The 13,829-nt window shown below is 53.2% G+C and overlaps 3 protein-coding genes across 3 annotated transcripts; 2 read left to right on the plus strand and 1 right to left on the minus strand.

Annotated features, from left to right (window-relative positions):
• Positions 1-1,630: 1,630 nt before the first annotated feature.
• BDP55DRAFT_553917 (uncharacterized protein) lies at positions 1,631-4,204 on the plus strand (the record flags this gene model as incomplete). Its single annotated transcript, XM_060569339.1, has 2 exons — positions 1,631-2,491; positions 2,549-4,204. The coding sequence occupies 2 exons, from the start codon at positions 1,631-1,633 to the stop codon at positions 4,202-4,204; spliced, it is 2,517 nt and encodes an 838-aa protein (XP_060428808.1).
• A 263-nt stretch (positions 4,205-4,467) lies between these two features.
• BDP55DRAFT_666362 (TAP42-like family protein) lies at positions 4,468-6,078 on the minus strand. The gene has a single exon (XM_060575103.1). The coding sequence runs from the start codon at positions 5,729-5,731 to the stop codon at positions 4,634-4,636; it is 1,098 nt and encodes a 365-aa protein (XP_060428809.1). The 5' UTR covers positions 5,732-6,078; the 3' UTR covers positions 4,468-4,633.
• An 865-nt stretch (positions 6,079-6,943) lies between these two features.
• On the plus strand, positions 6,944-12,373 carry BDP55DRAFT_745829 (RNase3 domain-containing protein). The gene is made up of 2 exons (XM_060580542.1): positions 6,944-10,545; positions 10,611-12,373. Exons 1-2 carry the CDS (start codon positions 7,441-7,443, stop codon positions 12,273-12,275), a joined length of 4,770 nt encoding a protein of 1,589 aa, XP_060428810.1. The 5' UTR covers positions 6,944-7,440; the 3' UTR covers positions 12,276-12,373.
• The last annotated feature ends 1,456 nt before the right edge of the window (positions 12,374-13,829 follow it).

The raw sequence follows: 13,829 nt of genomic DNA on the forward strand, positions 1-13,829 counted from the left end.
ACAGCGACAACAAGGCCAAAGTGTTGATGAGTCTTTCAAACACCTTGATTGACTGGTTTCTAAAGAGGCCGCCTTGCTACAAAGTAACAAGGAGCATATACTTCGACAGTCTTCTCCTCTGTATGATCTGAGGCCTACCAAGGAAACGGTTGACGGATTTGTGGTTTTGCTTAGTTGCTACTGGCTAAGTCACATACCTACATAGTAAGGTAGATTAGTCGGCGCTCAACAAGTCCATTTCACTTCATCTTTCTTTCCCTCAAAGGGTACGAAGAAAGAGAATTGAGTCCGAGGTCCACTGCTAGTCGTCATCTGCCACCTTGGCGTATTTCTACCCTTCTCTCTGAAAGATTTCCAGACGGCCAGTTCGTTCCCTCGTTTGTAGATGACCACTCCAGACTGCCGGGAGCTTGGTGCATCTTCCATGTAGGTAGGCACTGGAAGTAAGGTACCCCAACTACCTCCCTATACATGCCACAGCTGTATCCCTGCTCCTCGCAAGGTGTAAGCTGTACGAGACCAAAGCACCTCGACGTACCCGACATTTTCTGCACCCGAAGTAAGGTAGAGTCACTCAAGTCACGAGCTGCCTAATACCTGGTCATCCAGTCGCCCTTCTCATTCCCGCAGTGTGCTCACCGTACCCAATGCCTGAACACTTGTGCCTAGATGGGTAGAAACCCACGTTTGTTGCCTGCATACCTCCTAGACCCGGTCTTAAGTCACCGAAGCACAGCTAAGGTACCTCTTCTTACCCCTCCATCCAAGCCTCCCATCTTCCTCTCAACCTCTACTGTCACAGCTTCATACCTTTCCTTCTGATCCCACCACATTCTCATTGCTCGGAATCCACCGTCATCCAGCCTTGCAAACCATCACGCGTTCCTCGCGAGAGGCTTTCCTTCGATCATTTTCTCGTCTACGCTCTCAATAGAACAGCCGCGTGGCTGAGGCGATCGGCAGAGTTTTGGAACCGTCCTAAGTGACATCTGACTCCGAGACTTTGCTGCCTGGACAAGGCTACGCAACCCCACCAACCTTCATCTTTGGGTATCCAAACTGCGAACCGACGGACTTGTTGCCTTGCGAAACTCCCAGCTCTTTCCTCTAGGTCTTTTCTCTCAGCTGTTTCTAGTACCAGAGAAGCCACTCATAGCTTTGATTCCTACTCTGACCTAGACGTCGTCAACCTGCCGACTAGTTTGGTGACAGTCTGCCATAGCCTGTCAGAGAGCCCAGGGAACTAGGTTTTCCTTGCCACAATATCAAGCTCAATTCTTGTCGCCTACATTTCAGTATCGTCGCAGCGATGGCTCCGGACGAGAACAAGGCGCCGTCCGCGACTGCAGAGAACGACTGGTCACCTGTAGTCATGGACTGGTGGGAGGCACCTGAGGATGAGCCCGGTCGCGGTGTCACGTACGTTGCGAATGCGCTCCGAGAGTCATTTCTTGATGAGGAGGCTTTGCCTGAGCGCTTGGCTACAGAGCCATTCCCTGTGGCAACATTATCTGAAGAGACAATCGATATCACCGGTCCCTTCCAAGTTGGTGATGTCGCGCCGCAGACAGTCAATACCTTCAGTGCCAATATACCGTCGCAACAGGGACCACGCTCCAATGAGAACAATATGCCACATAGCCAGGCTCGCCGTTACTGCCAGTTCCTTCTCCACGACATCGAGAATGAACTCAACAAAGGCGATACCTTGATTTTCGTCGACTTCCCGACTCCTGTGAAGCCAGCAGACAGCGTTGATTGCTTCATATACGCATGGAACTCGGTTCGATTCCGGATGCACTCCAAGAAGCTCTTGGCTACTGGGTCATCCAAGTTCGCGGAGATGCTGAATCCTACTTACCAGTTCCGTGTTCAGCGTCGGCGCAAGATTGCCAAGAATCTTCCCCCTGGCATCAAATATGTCTTGGATCTCACGCCTCCTTCCGAGGGCGATGATCTCGTCTTCCAGATGACCGAAGCTTCGCTGACACCGGGTATCATGGATTGGTGGACGGCTTTCGACAAGCATGGTGTAGACGACTATGTCGTGCGTGGCCACGACGACGTTTGTTCTTGCTGGAAGGAGGCCAATTTCGATAATTTCAACGTGATTATCGATAAGATCTCGACGAGCGAAGCGGCACGAGATGACAACAAGGAGCGGGACCCGGAGATGGAGTATGCCATCAGTTCGGCCATTAGAGAGAGTCTGCGCGACGTCGTCCCAGAGAACAGCAAGAATAAGGAGAGGCTGTACAGAGAGGACAAGGGACTGGCTGCCAGAGTTCTGGAGAAGAAATCTAGAGGGGATCTTTCTGCTGCCCCGATTCCCCCTTACAGACGAATCCCGGACTACTGCCCGATCCGCCATCGCGTCAACATCCTGCGACTTATGTGTATCATTGCAAACAAGCGAGTTTTCATCGATTCGGCCGCTCGACTTTGGACCCTGGTGGCAGTGGCCAAGATTTTGGACTGTACCAGTGTTGTGGTGAGTTTATTAACTGCCACCTTTGTTAACATGATCTGATCCTAATGTGATGATTAGCGCGATCTGGTTCTTCAATGGATCACAACTCCCAACAACACCTCCTTCATCGAAGTGTTGCCCGAAGAGAGCCTTCAGCTCGGAGTCACCCTGAAGCTGGACGCCGTCACCCGCACAGCGTTTCGAATCCTGGTCAACGAGCTGGCCCTGGAAGAGGCCGCCGATGTCAAGGGAACACCCAAGGCCGCGGCCTACACCGTCTTTGGACGCAAACGCCACGATCCCGGCGACGACTTGAACAACCTCATCCAGCACGCGGCCAGAGCCATGGTCGAGCGTGTTTCGTGGCCCGTCAACCAGCTGGTCAGCGACACCATCTTCGACGACCTGCAGATTCCGGAGTGGGCGCGGTTGCAGACCCTCATCGGCATGCTTTCGAGTTGTCCCAACGACCCCGTTATGGTCAAAGCCAAGGTCTCCGCGCTGACAGTCTCGTTCTCGTTAAAGACTCTCTGGGAGACCAACGTGGTCTATAAGCTGCTTAGGAAGCCTCTCGACGCCGATGATCTCCAAAAGATTGACGACCACCGAGCCAGCTACGTCGACATTCAGAACTTCAACCGCTTCGAGATCATCTACAACCAGTTCAACAATGTGCAGAAGGCTCTTTGCCCCTTCCTGTACAAGACGACCGGCAACAAGTGGACGTCCCTATCTGAGGTGTTCACTTCGGGCGCCTCGGGCCAGATGAACATGTACAACGTGGTTTCGACTTTGTGGAAGCACCTGAAGGAGGTTCTCTACGCGCACCCCTCGTTCGCCTGCGATGACGCTTGGATGGCAGTTCTGAACCTCCCTCGCCCCTTCTCCATGAAGGACCCCCAAGACACCTGTGAGCTGAACGTCCCAGGCGCATACAAATACGGATTCGATAACCACGCATTCCAAAAGCCGCTCCAGGACTTCCTCAGGCCGCTCTACCAGGAATGCGTCCGTGCCGACTTTGAGATTAGGATGAACTTGACGCCGCACTTGCTGCTGAACCTGCACCAGAATGAGCTCAAGTTCCTGCCTCTCTGGGCCGGCGGTAACGACGACGGTACCGGAGGTGTGTTTGAGCACTCGCTGCCGCCTGCTGAATACGGTCCAGCGGGTCCGGGACCGGCCTACCACACCGGCATCACGATCCCCTCAGACGCTTCTAGTACCACGGGTTCGATGAGCAGCGAGCTGAGACAGCTTCGTCTGGAAGGAAGCGGTAGCACCATCGGACCTGGCAGCGTGGACGTGCAAGACGGCATTTCGACCGTCTTCAACCCGAACAGGGTCATCGCCGACGACGTATCAGTCCGCACAGAGTCCTTCACGGATGGAGACTCAGAGTTCGGCAACGCCAAATTCGCCGTCCCTGCGGACGGACAGTCCGTGGCGGAGGCCATGAGCACCATGGTCCTCGACGAGAGCCACGACCAGTCGGACGCCGGCACCAGCATCCACTTCGATACCGACGTTGACGAGGACGACGAGGTGATGACGGAAATTGGTCCAGAGGAAAGCCGCTCGCGAGAGCAGACGCCCGAGTACATTATTGAGGGCTCTGGTGCTCGCGCGGCATTCTCGACTCGTGAGGACCAGCCGGCCTCTGCTGAGTCCTCTTCGAAGAGCACTGCTTCTTCTTCCCTTCTTGACGACGACGATGATTTGGTTATGGTCTAGATCACCGCAGTGTAAATGCAGTGACCAATACTCATGATAATGATGTGGACTTTGGGATTTGTTTTTGGGCGTTTTTGGCGGGGTATCAACAAATTTGCATTGAGATTGCCATGGTGGCAGATCATACTTGTGATTACACAGGGTACAAAAAGGGGTCTGCGGTTGATGACACCGGTTTACGTTTCTGTTAGCACAGATGAGACCGGATACTTAGGCAACTGAAATAGATGTTGATCATGCTGTATTCAATACAAGAACATCAGTAAAACCCTTTTGCCGTTCTCGCCATAATGTGAGCTCGCCAAGGCCCGTCATCATATCGTTGCGTGGTGGTATCCTCCCTTTTTGTTTCAAGTCTATGCATCAAACTCCTCCGAATTACATACTCCCATTCCGAATGCCCCGAATCCATATTCCCGCTTTCCTGGCTCAGCCCCTGTTCAGCGTGTTTCCTGAACCCTTTGGATTCGCCTCGACAAACTCGTCCCACGCTCTCGCCTTCATCGTCTCCTCGTCCGCCTTGTCAAAGTCATCTTCGTTAGGCTCCGGGCGGTGCCAGCTCGCGTCGCCGCCGCCCTCGATGATGCCGCCCCGACGCATTTCCTCGTCGAGGTACTCGTCGATGCTCATCGTAGGCAGATTGTGGCCGGGGCGGAAAACATCCTTGGCCATCTGCTGCCTGTTCCCGACGAGCGTGAATGGCTGCAGCGGCTTGCCCTCCGTGGACAATATGGGACCTCCCTGCCCGAACATGCTCTGCAGCCGGCGCGGGGGCTGAAGACGCTCAGTGTATCCATCAGCGCCACGTTCCTCGGTGCGGCGGCGCTCGTCTTCCTCGACGGACGTTGGTGAGGGCATCAGCGGCACCGTGGCCTGGGCCAGAACCTCCAGCTCGCGGTTGATACCCTCGAGACCCTGGAACGCCATGTGCGCCGAGTACGCGACATGCGCGAGGTGCAGGTCCCGGGCGACCTCGTCGTCGCCGTCCTCGTTCTGGTAGCGCGGGTTCCTGCGCAGCGCCTCGAGGCGGTCCTTGAGGGCCTTTTCCGACTTGAAGTTTGCAATCTTTGCGTCGCGGCGCTTGGCGGGGTCGTTTGTGCCGAGGGTGGAGAAGGCGAGGGGTTCGTCGGTATAGCGCTCGTAGAGCATCTTGTCCGTGTCGGTTAGGAGGTCGTAGGAGTCGAGGGCGCCGAGGAAGGTCTCGTAAGCCTCGCGGGCGCGCTCAAGGGCGACGCGGCGCTCGATGGGGCGGCGGGAGGGGAGCTTCTGGTGCAGCTCGGCGAGGTGGTATGTGATGAGGAGGTAGGGGAGCGAGGAGGTGGAGAGGTCCTCAAGGGACTCGTTGGGGGAGAAGAGGGCGGCGCGGGAGATTAGGTCGAGGCATGCCTCGTACTCTGCGATGGCGGTTTGGAGGTCGTCGAGGTAGGTCGGGGAGGAGGCCTCGTAGGAGTTTTCGAGGGTGAGACGCTTTCTCTCAGCCGAGGTGAAGACGGACTTGAGGGTTTGGGGTTGGTCTTCGTCTGCCATGGTCGCTTTTCGGGTTGTGGTTGTGGGTTGTTGGGAGGTAGTCGTCGAGAGGGTCGTTTGTTGCTTGGTAAGGTATCGAGTGGTGGAGAGGGGTGATGGAGGGGTTGGGAGAGAATGGAGGATGGGAATTGCGATGAGTTACAGGGAAGATGAGAAGAAAAGCTTCGAGGGGAGACTTGTCGCCCGATGCGAATGGGTATAATCAAGCTACAGCGGCGATCAAAGTCTCTTAGACTGTGGCGTTTGATGAACTCGTAGCTAGCTTGGAATCTACTGCAACGGTTCGCCTCTTTGCTCTTAGAAAGAAACCATCAGAGAGAAATGGCGCCAAACGTTAGGTTCCGTGGTTCCAAATCCTTGAGTGGCGATTTGCATTCTCGGCAAGGGTCCTTATCTTATCAAGGGGAACACCTCCCAGGGGCCAGTGCTCCCGTGCTCCCTCAGTCTCACGGCGGGGGGAGCTGAGTGAAGGTGGGGTAATAACAGGGGTCCATGTCGGCAGAGCTCTCGACCGAAGGGTAAGGTACACCGTACGGAGTACTTCATAAGGTACTTGCAAATATCACCCTGCATTTGATGACCGTAAACAGCAGCCTCAATGAGAGAGCTCATCTCATCATATGAAGCAACGTCGATGTTGCCATCTCAAATTACAGCCAAGTTGCTTACACAGGCATCACAATGTGCCTGAGTCGTCATTAGACATCTTTCACGATGAAGCAACAATTCGAGGGCAACTGCTCGCGTCTCGTTGAAAGAAACCTAGGGCCATGGACATTGTCTGTCTGTATCTTGGCTCGTACACAAAGCCAGGCGAAATTATCACAGAATTCGATCCGTTTGCTTGCCTCATGCTGCTTACCGCACTATGCCGGCAACAATCGGAGGAAACATGTTTTTTGAGCTGACCAGCATTTTCTTTACATTTTCCACTCTCATTAATCTAGTCTTGTTTCCATCCTCCGTCCAAATGTTTGGATTTTCCATGCCGTTCCTGCCCTTTTCATCGAAGAAACTAAACTTCTTCCAAACGACTGGTCTCGTTCCGTTTCGTTGTAAACATCTTCATCAAAGTGAGAGCCAGGTCATCAATGAGAACAGTGCCGTCCGAGGCTTTCAGAGTCGCTGCTTCACTCTTCCACTCATCTTACCATTCGCACTTTCCATCTTCGAGTAAGAATCAATCCTTCTTCTATCGTGCCATTCCACCATCACCTTCCCTTAGCTTTCCTTCCACCACCTCCACTTCACTTTAGCCCTCCCGCCTTCACTTCATCGACCACAACTACTAAGTCAGACGTCACCAACATTAAACATCTCACGTAGTGCTGAGGTGTAATTCCTCGCACTAAGAGGTATTCTTTGCTTCCTACATTCTTTCCAAGAGCTACCAAGACTCTTCCACTTACATCATTTTTCTGACATCCTACAGTGACCTGCTTCTCTTTCGGCCCAGCGGCAAAGGTGATGATTATTGACTTTGACGCGCTTCCGCTGCCTTGACCCCAGAAGGAGTTGTTTGAGAAGGAGCAATTCTCTTCCAAGTTGATTTCGAAGCGGCATCGCACGTTCTTCACATTCATCCTGCACACACGCTCCACGCATCCGGTCTTTCCCTCGATAATTCAAAGACATCATCTGAGATTGCATTCTCTTTTCAAGAATCAAACCGAGGCAGAGACACCGCCTCATCAAGGATTCGCGCAGACATGGCGACCCTCCTTCCCTCTCAGCCCTCGACGCCTGTACAGAGAAGTCACAAGCCGCCTTCGACGACTGAAGTAGGAGAATTTTGCTCAGCAGAGAGGTCCACCAAGCTACTCTCTCCGAGCTACTCAACCGCGACTTCCCCCAGCGTCGAAGAGCAGGACCAAGTAGATGAGGACGACAACCACAATCAGGAAGAGGAGGAGGAGGACGATGAAGATGACTATCGCCGCTGGAGCCTGAACCCTGAGAGGCCGCGCAAGATCTCAGAGAAGAAGCGTCAGGATCACGCCAAGTTCCAGTCTTGGATTGAATCGAATCCAGCCCAGGTGCTAGAGGCAGCCTCGAAGACCAAGGCTCCGACTCATGGATCTGTTGCATACTTGGTGAAGGAGAATGAGAACCGAAGAATCATTCAGACTCCCCGCGAGTATCAGATCGAACTTTTCGAAAAAGCAAAGCAGAAGAACATCATTGCAGTCCTGGACACCGGCACCGGCAAGACCCTCATTGCTGCCCTTCTACTTCGTCACATACTTGAGAAGGAGGTCGAAGACCGCGCACTCGGAAAGCTGAAACGTACTGCTTTCTTTCTGGTTGACAAGGTATCGCTTGTCTTCCAGCAGCACGCGGTTCTTGAGTGTAACTTGGAGCATTCTGTGGCCCGCTACTGCGGCGACATGGTTGACGAAATGTGGTCAAGCGAGTTCTGGGCCAGACAATTTGAAGAGAACATGGTCATAGTTTGCACTGCGGCGATATTGCAGAAATGCTTGATGCACTCCTACATCCGCATAGACCAGATCAACCTTCTCATCTTTGACGAGGCACATCATACGAAGAAAAACCATCCTTACGCGCGAATTATCAAGGACTTCTACATCAAAGAGCCCGACAAAAACAAGAGACCCAAAATTCTCGGTATGACTGCGTCTCCGGTTGACGCCCAGACGAACATGAAGGTTGCCACGGCTCAGCTTGAGTGCCTCCTCCATAGCGAGATTGCCACTGTCTCTGAGGAATTACTATCTCTGAATCCTAACAAGCGGAAAATCATCGAGAGGGAAATCCACTATACTGCTCTAGTGAGATCGTCTGAAACTGAACTGGTGCAGCAAATACGAGCACTCATTCGCAGGAACCAGCTCTTTGACAAGGAGCTGCAATGGGCCACCACCGCCATGGCAGAACTCGGTCCATGGGTAGCAGATCGCTTCTGGAAGCTTTACCTTACAGACAACACTATCGCACGACTAGCCAACAGGACAGATATGAACTACACGGGCTTCGATGGTAGCGGCAAGCATACAGCGGCAGTCCAAAAGCTTCGAGATATCATCCAAAGCCACAACTTCAAGCCCCCCACCTTGGGCGATGTGTCCAGCAAGGTTCTTCGTCTTTGGGACGAACTGAAAGTCCGCTTTTCTCAGCCGACTGATTATCGGTGCATCGTATTTGTGGAGATGAGGCTCACTGCGGTACTGCTCGCCGAGTTGTTTAAGCAGGATGGCATGGACTTGCCGCACCTCAAACCGGCAGCACTTATCGGTAGTCAGTCCTCTGCAGGTCTCGCCAATATGTCCTTCAAGGAACAGCTCTTGACTATCACGAAATTCAGACGTGGTGAAGTAAACTGCATCTTCTCTACTCAAGTTGCCGAGGAGGGAATAGATATTCCTGCCTGCAATGTGGTCATGCGATTTGACCTCTACAAGTCCGTCATCCAGTACATCCAGTCGAAGGGACGCGCAAGACAACAGGATTCAGAATACCTCTCCTTCGTAGAGATAGGCAATGGAAGGCATACCCGAGCGGTAGCGCAGGCTACGTATGACCAAAGCGTCCTCCGCCGCTTTTGCAGCGCCTTGCCGGAAGACAAAAAGATCATGGGGATGGACATCAACGCCAGTGTGATGCAAGGAGAGTTGCACTATCAGACATACACCATCAAGGAGACAGGCGCCAAACTGACGTGGATGTCTAGCCTCGAGGTGTTGGCCAACTTCACATCCTCGCTACGCCAGTCTAGCGACGAAGTCTTGACACCTGAGTATGTGGTAACCAACCAGGGACAATCCTTCGTCGCCGAGGTTCAGCTTCCGGCAAAATCGCCGATTCTTAGTATCACGGGAATGCCACACAGGAGGAAGCAGGCTGCTCGCTGTTCTGCGGCATTTGAGATGTGCAAGGAGTTGATCAAGAAGAAGTACATCGATCTCAACTTGCAGCCGATCTTCACCAAGAAATTGCCTGCAATGCGGAATGCCCGCCTAGCCATCAGCGCCAACAAAAGAGCAGAGTACAAGATGCACACGAAGCCTGAAATATGGTCACGAGTTGGTACCTTTGATCAACTATACGTCACGGTGTTAAGACTTGGTTCGCCGGACGCCGTTGGCAAAGAGTCAAAGCCATTACTTCTCCTCACGAGAGAGAAATTGCCTGATCTTCCTCCAATACCTCTTTTCTTTGGAAATGACCAGCAGTCCGATGCCTTTGCCATGTCCATGCCAAACCCAATCAGCATTTCTTCAGAAGATTCAGAGCTTCTGAAGACCTTCACTCTCCGTGTTTTCAAGGACGTTTTCAGCAAGGAGTACGAGGCCACAGTTTCAGAAATGCCTTACTTTCTCGCCCCGACGACTCAGAACCATAATGTCGGCATTCAACATGCGGCGAACGCAGCTACATTGGTCGACTGGAACCACCTTCGGACGACCAAGGATAGAGAATATCTGAATTGGGATGACACCACCTCAGAGGACTTCTTCAAAGACAAGCTCGTGATAGATCCTTACGCGGGATCCCGCAAGTTACGCTTGAGAGGGGTCCGCAGAGACCTGAAGCCAATGGATCCCGTACCCGATGGCGTACCGGACCCTGGTCACAGGCCTTGGCGTGATTCGGCTGTGGAGAAGAATATCAAGGAGTACAGCGTGAGTCTCTGGATGAAGAGCCGCCTGAAGAGAACATGGCGCGATACACAGCCTGTGGTCGAGGCTGAAGTGATCTCATTGAGACGCAACATTTTGGACGACTTCGCTGAGGCCACAAATGAAGACTCCAAGGTCTGCTACGTGATATTAGAGCCCTTGAGGGTCTCGACTGTAAGTCTAGGCTCTCTCCTTTCTTGATTTCTTTACTTTCTGAACTCAAAAACTGACGACGATAGCTACCAATTGAGACAGTCGCCATGGCTTTCACATTTCCCGCCATCATTCATCGAATGGACCAGGTCATGGTTGCCCTCGACTTGTGCAAGCTGCTCAACCTCGACATCCGGCCTGACTTGGCCCTCGAAGCCGTAACCAAAGACTCTGACAACAGTGACGAGCATGACGCGGAAAAGATTAACTTCCAAGGTGGAATGGGCAACAATTACGAGCGCCTGGAATTCATTGGTGATACTTGCTTGAAGATGGCTACCACCATCGCCCTCTTTACCAATAACCCAGACAACAATGAGTTCCAGTACCATGTCGAGCGAATGTTGTTGATCAGCAACCGAAACCTCCTCAACAAGGCTATCGACCGGCATCTACAGGAATATGTGCGATCAAGATCATTCAACCGTCGCAGCTGGTACCCTCAGGGCCTCCGCCTCATCCGAGGCAAGAAGGGTAACGTTGATTCCAACCACGCTCTCGCGGACAAGTCCATCGCCGATGTTTGCGAGGCCTTAATTGGCGCCGCGTACCTTACATCTAGCGACTCGAACAACTTCGACATGGCAATCCGGGCTGTCAGCGCCATGGTAAATGACAAGAACCATCGCATGACTTCATGGGCAGACTACTATGCTGGGTACAAGCCCCCGTCGTGGCAGACTGACCCTGCCTCTCCAATGTACCGTGAGGTGGCTCGGCAGGTCGAGAAGAAGATGGGCTACGATTTCAAGTCGCCTGCGCTGCTACGAAGTGCTTTTAAGCATCCGTCCTGCCCTCACAATGAGTGCTCTCTGCCCAACTACCAGCGTCTCGAGTTCCTCGGCGATGCATTGCTCGACATGGTGTGCGTTGACTTTCTCTACCACAAGTTCCCCAGCGCCGACCCTGAGTGGCTCACGCGCCACAAGAGCACCATGGTTAGCAATCGCTTCCTAGCCTGTCTCTGCGTGAAGTTGGGTCTTCACAGGCATATTTTGACTGCCCAGGCGTCATTGCTGAACCAGACGCAAGAATTCGTCGCCTCGCTCAAGTTTGCCGAACAGAGTGCTAGAGAGGAGGCTCTGATGGAAGAAGTTCACATCGGAGCTCCCGCTGACGGAGAGAAGGGACAGGAAGCAATGGCTAAGACCGCAGAGAACGCCGCCACCGCCGCTCCGGTGAGCTACTGGCAACACGTAGAAGACGCGCCCAAATACCTCTCGGATATGATGGAGGCGTACATTGGCGCCGTCTTCGTCGACTCAGGCTATGACTACGGCCAAGTCCGTGTCTTTTTCGAAGCCCACGTCCGGCCCTTCTTCACAGACATGTCCCTCTACAGCGACTACGCCCTCAACCACCCCGTCACCAACGTCTCGCACATGCTCCGCAACGACTTCGGCTGCGACGCATGGCGCCTCATGACCAACGAGGTCGTACCGCCCATCGAGGCCGGCGCCGGCGTCATCACCGAGACGCAGGTGCTCTGCGGTATCATAATCCACGGGCAGGTGTACTTCCACGCCACGGCTGCGAGCGGACGGAATGCCAAGGTTGCGGTGGCCAAGGTGGCCATTGGAAAGTTTGCAGATATGGATAAGGAGGCGTTTAGGAAGGAGTTTGGGTGTGATTGCCAGGGCGTGGAGGGCGAGGGCGAGTGTGACACTGCTGACGATGGTGCTGCTGCTTGAGTTTTGGAGTGGTGATTTGGGACGGCCTCTATGGACTGAGCCTGGAAGGGATTGGAGGAAACCGAGGTGAACTGTCATCGACGGCAGGCGTCTCACAAGCGGAGACCATCATATCGCTATCTGCGTTAGCGAAGACAGTGAAGCAGCGAAGAACGTTGCAGCGAGAACAGAGATCGAACAGCAAGATGACACAGAATGAAAACGCGTCACCTCTTCATCTCCTACTTCTTCATGCCTCTATATGGAATAGCATTCTTCGGTGCTGTATGTCGTATGTCAGCTAACTCGTGTCTGAGTCACCGCTTCAAACTTGATGTTGAAACCATCTTGGAGATACCTCGGCCCCAGCTTCTTGATTCAATCTTAGAACACGCCGGTCTCGCTTCCTTCTCGATGAAGTCCAAGGGGTCCCCATGGGACATTTGTGATCATGCCAAACTTGATTTTCAATCCAAAGATATCCTTCCGGCCGAGTTATCCACTTCAAACCGCAACAGACCGATGGAAGCCATCTTCGGTCGGCTGAACGGTCCTCACGCCGTCCGATGTTTAACAAGCTTTGACCCAAACAGCCCTCCGACCTCGCAGTCGCACGCCGACAAAGGGTCCTAACAAGCGCCTTTGTTCCAGGCTCCGAGATTTTCCTCGTACGGTGGTGGGGTCCGGAGTGGGTGAGGATTCCGGGTCTAGTGCACGCCGAGAACTTGGACGGATGGATGGTGGGTGGTCGTTTCGCTTCTCGAGTTCTCGACTCATCCCCAGACGGGGGGCGGTCAGCCGGCCGTCGGGGTGCGGCTGACGGGCAATGCAATCAAGCATTTTTGATGGCCACATGGGGGAGCCGCGGAGAAACTGTCACGGGAGCCTGGGAATAGAAGGCGGAATCGGCTTCGGCTTGAGACCGCAGTCCGTACTCGAACTAAGTTTGATGGAGTCGATACCGATTGCCAAAAGTACCTAATAATGGAAAGTTGTCTTTTCCCCCTTCGACCAGCTAATACTCACTGACTAGGGAGATCCCAATAGAACCGTAATATGGCCTCTTCCAAGGTCATATACCTCGACTCTGCTTCAATCTTGACTCACAAGCCGCTCATCTACCGGTCGACGTAACGACGTTAAAAGAAATCGTACATGGGTGTAAGACGGGAATGCGAGTATCTACGCCCTTGGGTCCTTCAACAGCCAAGGCCGGCGCAGTCTCTCGTGGGCTTGAAGTATGGTTCTCTGGGTGGATGGCTGCAGAAGGCGGGTCAATTATTAATACAGGTTACACAGGACCATGTTGAGAAGGACAACATTGGCTGAACAGCCTGAGTAGAAACACCCCCGTAGGGTTGGCTGTAATGTTTAGCTTAAGCGTTTTTTTGGTGTGAACGGCCTCACCGTCAGACGGACATGTTCAACACCCCCATTGACTAGTAGCGGAACATACCATGAGATGGGTAGGCTGCGGAGTAACCTGCTGCAGGCAAAGTCGTCAAATAGAAGAGCGAGGCAACGTTCTGATCTGCAGCTTATCGGCCGAGGGCGATGAGTCCATTGCATTCTTTG

The sequence above is a fragment of the Colletotrichum godetiae genome (assembly GCF_030913485.1).
Source record: "Colletotrichum godetiae strain CBS 193.32 chromosome Unknown BDP55scaffold_24, whole genome shotgun sequence".
NCBI classification, from domain to species: domain Eukaryota; kingdom Fungi; phylum Ascomycota; class Sordariomycetes; order Glomerellales; family Glomerellaceae; genus Colletotrichum; species Colletotrichum godetiae.